Source organism: Rhinichthys klamathensis, unplaced genomic scaffold (genome assembly GCF_029890125.1).
Source record: "Rhinichthys klamathensis goyatoka isolate OS25496 unplaced genomic scaffold, OSU_Roscu_1.1 h1tg000117l_1, whole genome shotgun sequence".
NCBI classification, from domain to species: Eukaryota; Metazoa; Chordata; class Actinopteri; order Cypriniformes; family Leuciscidae; genus Rhinichthys; species Rhinichthys klamathensis.
In genome coordinates, this window is record NW_026606654.1 from 820,881 (window position 1) to 828,409 (window position 7,529).

Genomic DNA, 7,529 nt, shown 5'->3' on the forward strand with positions numbered 1-7,529 from the left:
ACCAGATCTCAACCCAATAGAGCATCTTTGGGATGTGGTGGAACGGGAGATTCGCATCATGGATGTGCAGCCGACAAATCTGCGGCAACTGTGTGATGCCATCATGTCAATATGGACCAAACTCCCTGAGGAATGCTTCCAGCACCTTGTTGAATCTATGCCACGAAGAATTGAGGCAGTTCTGAAGGCAAAAGGGGGTCCAACCCGTTACTAGCATGGGGTACCTAATAAAGTGGCCGGTGAGTGTATTTTTTAATTAAATAAGCAACTACTATTTGAATGCCATGGAACCATGATGCAACACCCAACATGAAAAGCTAAGTTTAGCTTGTTACAGTGTGTTATTATTAGCAGCTATACTTAAAAATGTCTTACTTTAAATTAATTTCATGGACAGTGGTAAACATGTTATTTCTATACTCAAAAACTTCAGTTAGGCTAAATTTGATTATTTTAGTTATTTGGACATGTTTAAGTTTACTCAAATCAGTTAAGTTCATCATACATGAAGTATTTGAGTAGAGATTGAAGCTAAACGGGTGCTTTGGATGAATAATAACAATAATAATGAAAGACTAAAAATTATAATATAAAACAATGGTTAAGCAAACTATTCAAATCTTTGCACGTGTGAAACCGACAAAGAAACGATACTCGGTTACTAACGTAACCTCGGTTCTCTCTAGAGAGGGAACGAGTATTGCGTAACTTTAGCTTACGCTACGGGAAAGATTCATCTTCTCGAGATATTGAAGCCAAAAAATTATCCTTAATTTTGTGTTCATTGTCAACGCAGTGCAGCAGCTAGCAGACCTAGAGCAGGCCATCTCGCGTGCTCATTGGCTGCCCTGCTGGCATCTGCTGCAGCCTACCAGTGAGCCCCGCGTGACGTCACGCCCAATGAAGGGCGCTCGCGCCTTCATAGCGTCACAGCCCGCCAGAATGGGCGTGGCTTAGCGTATAAAAGCAGGGGCTGTAGGCTGACTTCCCTGGTTTTTCGACGACTGAAGTGAAGTCGCTCGTGGCGCGAGCACGGCCGGTTACGCAATACTCGTTCCCTCTCTAGAGAGAACCGAGGTTACGTTAGTAACCGAGTATCGTTCTCTTACGAGAGGTTCTCTCGTATTGCGTAAGTTTAGCTTACGCTACGGGAACACTTTGTCAACGCCGTGCGCGCCAAGCATCCACCATGAGACCCCGAACTTTCAGGGGAACCCTGTAAGGTGGAGAATAAGGTGGCCAGCCACACGGGCCATCACTTGTACATACGCACACATAGGGAATACAGAGCAGCGTGCCGGTCTGTATAGGCACATGGCACATACCCTACTTAGTGCAGCTCAACCAGGAGAGCTGAGTCATGTGAGAGTGATCTGAGCAGGAGGTCTGGGCAGAATACACCTCTCTTTTAAACTGACAACAGTTCAGCCTGCAAGGCAGGAACTTCTAGGTTATAAAACCTGACAGAGGTAGACGGTGAGCTCCAGCCCGCCGCTACACATATGTCATGGATAGAAATTCCACTGGACCATGCCCACGAAGAGGCCACGCCTCTCGTGGAATGAGCCCTGATGCCCAGAGGGCATTGCAGACCTTTTGACGCGTAAGCGGCTGCTATAGCGTCCACTATCCATCTGGACAGGCTCTGTTTCGAGGAGGCGAGACCTTTGGTGCGCCCACCGAACGAAACAAACAGTTGTTCCGAACGCCTGAATAAGGCGGAGCGCGTAATGTAAAACCTCAGCACTCTGACAGGGCAGAGGAGGTTCACATCACTTTCGCTGTCAGATGCTGCCAGAGCTGACAACGAGATAACTTGCGCTCTGAACGGAGTGCCCATCACCTTAGGAACGTAGCCATGTCTAGGTCTGAGGATGACTTTAGAGTCATACGGCCCGAACTCAAGACACAATGCGCTGACAGACAGCGCATGCAGGTCCCCCACACGTTTTACTGACGACAGTGCAGTCAGAAAGACGGTTTTCAGTGATAGATATTCAACCCCACGGAGTTTAGTGGTTCGAAGGGAAAAGCTTTCAGGGCCTCTAGGACCAGTGAAAAATCCCACATGGGAACCGACGGGGGGCGCGGCGGGTTCATCCTCCTAGCTCCTCTAAGGAAGCGGATGACCAACTCATGTCTTCCTAAAGACTGGCCGTGCGTCGATTCTGCGAACGCTGCCACGGCCGCCACATATACTTTGAGTGTGGATGGGGACCTTCCCTTATCCAACAGCTCTTGTAGGAAGGAGAGCAGATGCGCCACCCCGCATGTCCGCGGGTCCAGACCTCTGTCGGTGCACCATCCAGAGAACACCGACCATTTAGACGCGTAGAGCCTTCTCGTGGAAGGGGCTCTAGACTGCGCGATCGTGTTCATTACTCCTTCTGGCAGGGCAACGAGTACCTGTTGATCAACCATGCGTGCAGAGACCAGCGCTCTGGATGGGGATGCCAGATCGTGCCGCGAGCCTGAGAGAGGAGATCTGCCCTCACCGGAATCGGCCACGGAGCTGTATGTGACAGCCGTGCTAGCTCCGGGAACCAAATCTGATTCTCCCAACGCGGGGCTATGAGGAGCACCGAGTGGCGCGTTTCCCTGATCCTCTTGATCACCTGTGGTAACAGAGAGACCGGAGGGAAAGCATATAGCCGGAGCCTGGGCCAAACCTGGGCCAGCGCGTCCTCGTCCTTCGAGAAGAACGTCGGGCATTGAGCGTTGTCTTTTGACGCAAATAGGTCGACTTCCGCCCTGCCGAATAGGCGCCACAGTTTCTGGACCGTTTGGGGGCCCAGGGACCATTCCCCTGGGGGAACGTTGTCCCTGGACAGTTTGTCTGGGCCGTCGTTCAAATGGCCAGGCACATGCGCCGCCCTCAGCGAGCGCAGGTGCATCTGAGACCAAATAAGGAGGCGTTCCGTCAGATTGCAGAGATTTCTGGATCTGACACCGCCCTGACGGTTTACATAGGATACCACAGACATGTTGTCCGAGCGGACAAGAACATGTTGGTCCTGTATGAACGGGAGGAAGCGCTTCAGCGCATTCTCGACCGGTATCATCTCCAGACAGTTTACGTGAAAACACCTCTCTTGCTCTGACCACTGGCCGAAGACCGGTCTGCCCTCGAACAGCGCGCCCCAACCCCAGTTGGACGCATCTGTCGAAAAGACTTTCCGATAAGAGATGGTTCCCATCATCACTCCCAGCTGGTACCAGTCGGCCACTAACCAGGGCTGCAGAGCCGCTATGCAGGTCTGAGTCACTCTGATTTTCTGACCGCCAGAAACCCAAGCTCGGCGGGACGGGCGAGCATTCAACCAGCGTTGGAGCGGGCGCATGCGCAGTAGGCCCAGCTGGAGCACCGCTGCAGCTGATGCCATACAGCCCAGCATCCTTTAAAATGTTTTCAAAGGGAGAAAGCTGTCCTTCTGGAAAGACGCGGCTAGGTGGCGAACACGGAGCGCGCACTGTGCCGATAGACGAGCCGACATGGTCACCGAGTCCAGTTCTATTCCTAAAAAGGAAATTGACTGGCTGGGTAGTAATGAGCTCTTGGTCCAGTTGACCGTGAGACCCAAGCTTTCCAGGTGACTGAGAAGCACTGTTCTGTGAGATAGCAGCTCTGTCTCTGACTGTGCCAAAATCAGCCAATCGTCCAGATAGTTCTTTATTCGCAGCCCCTGACTTCTCAGGGGGGCGAGCGCCGCGTCCATGCACTTCGTAAATGTACGGGGTGCTAGAGACAGGCCGAACGGCAGGACGGTGTATTGATATACCTGACCGTCGAAGGCCAATCTCAAATTGCCTGTGACGGGGTATTATCTGAATCTGAAAATAGGCATCCTTCAGATCTAGAGAAATAAACCAGTCCCTCGGGCGAACGTGCGCGAGGATTTTCCTGGTCGTAAGCATTTTGAACGGTCTTCTCACAAGCACTTTGTTCAAATGTCTCAGATCTAGGATAGGTCTGAAGGCTCCGTCCTTCTTGGATACGAGAAAATAACGGCTGTAAAAGCCTGACTCGCTCAGAGAAGGCGGCACCTTTTCTATAGCCCCTTTGCACAGCAGCTTTGCTATTTCGGCGTGAAGTAGGTGTGCTACTTCCGCATTCACTATCGTCGCGGTCCGGGCTCGAAAGCGCGGGGGACGGCGAATGAATTGAAGTGTATAGCCCTGCTTATTGTGCTCAGAACCCATTCTGAAATCCCTGGGATAGTTTCCCACGCAGCTATGTGAGCCGCTAGGGGGCGAATGGCCTCCGGGTTCAGATCGCTGCCATTTGCGGGCTTGTGAAACTGAGCCGGAGCCGAAAGCGCGGCGCGCGCACTCTCGGTTCTGGGCAATGGCTGCTCGCTGAAAGCCGAGACCGTCTGATTTATGTGAGGTGTCCCAATCATAAGGGATGGGGAGCATTTTATTCTCACTTTTTGACGCGCAAGCAGCGCTTTGGGTGGAAAAGCTTTCTGTAAGCGTGAGCGCGTGTGCGCGGGCACGAGACTTACAAGTGTATTTGACGCCCCGATCATAACGGATGGGGAGCGTCTTATCAATGCCCTGCGTTTTGTGATAACATTTAAACGCGCGGGCGGCGCCCGGGGGGAGGTGTGTGTCAGTAAGCGTGAACGCTCTCCGGCGGGCACGAGACTTACATTCATAACCTGTTTTATTGACCGTGTAACAGAGCGGGCAGATAGTGGGCACAGACCTGTGGACACATTCCTTATATTCAACACTCGAGCGGCTTTTCTGCGCTTTATGAGAGTGTGCTCTGTGAGTGACACGAGATTTGATGTGCTTGTGTGTAGGGGTGAACACTGGGGCGTGGGCACTTTCACTACACTTAAAACACCAACGGCGTGAGCCGGACCAGACATTATACTCTTTTGAGATTTTCTCTGGGTCGCCGTGAAAACGGCGTATGTGTGCAGGCGAGAGGGGAAATGAGCCGGCTCGTTGGCTGCTAAATGGACCACTGCAGTAGCCTGATTGAAGGGGACTGACAGGGAAATAAACTTGAATACGGCGGCTCGCTGAGGAGAGCCGCATAAATTTTATCTGCTGCGGGAGCCGTAATCGAACACGGGTCTCCGGGGCAAAAGCTTGAGGTTTAGCCCCTGAGCCACAGGGGAAACAACATAAGCTTTAGTTGGCGCGAGCAGATAAAAGAGAGAGCGTCATCACAGTTTTCGTGTGCGTGTCGGCATTGTCTGCAGGCGTGCGTGTTATAACAGGCTCTCTACTGCAGTATAGACATTACCAGCCGCTCGAACTAGGAGGAGCTGGAGAATGTTTGAGAAAAAGAGGGGGTTTGTCAGGCCTCGGCGGGACATAAAACCACACTCTCTCCTTCCTTCGCCGGTGACGCATGCGCTCGGGGGCGCGCGCTCGCTTTCTGTACGTAAGAAAGCTGGTCGCGAGCTCATAGAGGAGAGTTGCATAAATTTTTTCTGCTGCGAGAGCCGGGATCGAACACGGGTCTCTGGCGCGAAAGCTTTGAGTTTAGCCACTGAGCCACGGGGGAAACTATGAAAGCTTAAGTAGCGCGAGCAGATAAGAGCGCGCGCGGCAGCTTCCTTGTAACGTAAAGGAAGCTAGCCGCGGTTAGAACAGCAGTCCATAGCGTGTCCCTCGACCTCATCCTCAGACGCGACGGCAGTGAGGCTCGTGAGCGGCAGCTGCGCGTCGGTGAAGGGAGGCGGGGAAGGTGAAAAGCGAGGCTTGAGGGAGGCTTTCCGACGAGCGCGTCGCTGTGGCTACAGGCTCCGGCTGCCTTTGGAAACGGCGCTTATCACTGCGCGGTCCCACAAAGGGCGGAGTGACTGCTTCTATGGTGGGCGCGGTAGCTTCCTTGTAACGTAAAGGAAGCTAGCCGCGGTTAGAACAGCAGTCCCTTGTGGCGTGTCCCTCAACCTCATCCTCAGACGCGACGGCAGTGAGGCTCGTGAGCGGCAGCTGCGCGTCGGTGAAGAGAGGCGGGGGAAGGCGAGAGCGAGGCTCGAGGGAGGTTCTCCGGCGAGCGCGTCGCAGTGGCCACAGGTTCCGGCTGTTTCCGGGGCCCTACACGAGCCGCAGCAAATGCGAGGCATCTTTAAAAAGACACTCGCGCTCTTTTAGGAGTAAGCTAGAAGAGAATACAACAGAGTAAAAAGGATACGTCGCCGGATAGCGTAGCTCGCACGGATGGCTGAAGGTGGCGAAGACGGCCGGCTTCCTCAGCGCTGTCCTAAGCTGGCTGTTCGCTGTTCGACGGCGGCGGTGGCTTCTCTCAGATCCAGCAATGCGGAGAGCTCGCTGAAGAGTCGAAAAATCAGGGAAGTCAGCCTACAGCCCCTGCTTTTATACGCTAAGCCACGCCCATTCTGGCGGGCTGTGACGCTATGAAGGCGCGAGCGCCCGTTCATTGGGCGTGACGTCACGCGGGGCTCACTGGTAGGCTGCAGCAGATGCCAGCAGGGCAGCCAATGAGCACGCGAGATGGCCTGCTCTAGGTCTGCTAGCTGCTGCACTGCGTTGACAATGAATACAAAATTAAGGATAATTTTTTGGCTTCAATATCTCGAGAAGATGAATCTTTCCCGTAGCGTAAGCTAAACTTACGCAATACGAGAGAACCTCTCGTAAGAGAACCCACCTCGGGGTACTTTGTGGACTGTGAGGAGCAAGGCAGTAGTTTGGAGTTTGTTGTTCCCAGAGACTTGGCGGATGGTTTTATCAACAATAAGAGGGAAAACTACAATTTCAGGTTTCAGAAGGTTTTTGACCAAACAGCTAATCAAGAGGAAATCTTTGAGACCATTGCAAAGCCTGTTGCTGATAACTGTCAGATCAACAAACCGCCAATAAACTGCAGTGGCCGGCCCGCTGAACTGCCCAACAGATGAGATCCATGTTAACACCACCGCTAACAACAGGAGCACCATCGACAACTTACAGCGGTGCGGTGTCGCCGGGGTCCTGGACAGACGACACGGTCAACAGGACGGAGCCACTGGAGCCCGGGAGCGGCGCGTCTATTTGGGACAGACCGCGCACGCCAGCCTCGCTGCAGCGACATCCCGGGCCATCACATCACATCCGCATGGTGGAAAGCGGGCCCCACCGCCGTCGACCCCAACGTGAACGCAGACCGTCCGTTTTCGACAGGCTCGGAGACTCCATTGGCTCGTCTCCACCTGGACCTCGCCCTCACCTGTTGCGTCTCCGCGGCGCTGACCAGACGCCTCATTGGAAATTACGTCATCAGAACAAGACCAACACAAGGACCAATAATGGGCTGCGTCAGAACGGGAAACACTGGAGACTTCTTCGCACTATTCCCAAATGTAAGATCATCTCAGAAATAAAAATAGACCTTTTCAATACCCAGTCACTGACAAACAAAACCAGTTTAATATCTGAACATATTTTTGAAAAACAAATAGACATGATGTGCCTCACTGAAACTTGGCACAAACCAGAGTCATATCTCGCACTAAATGAAGCCTGCCCCCCAGGATACACATGCCTGGAGAAGGCCAGAACCACCA

At 53.0% G+C, this 7,529-nt stretch overlaps 1 protein-coding gene across 1 annotated transcript; it reads left to right on the forward strand.

Annotated features, from left to right (window-relative positions):
* Nucleotides 1-597: 597 nt before the first annotated feature.
* LOC130088367 (kinesin-like protein KIF6) lies at nt 598-6,884 on the forward strand. The gene is made up of 3 exons (XM_056255084.1): nt 598-666; nt 4,248-4,387; nt 6,626-6,884. The coding sequence occupies exons 1-3, from the start codon at nt 598-600 to the stop codon at nt 6,882-6,884; spliced, it is 468 nt and encodes a 155-aa protein (XP_056111059.1).
* Nucleotides 6,885-7,529: the final 645 nt, after the last annotated feature.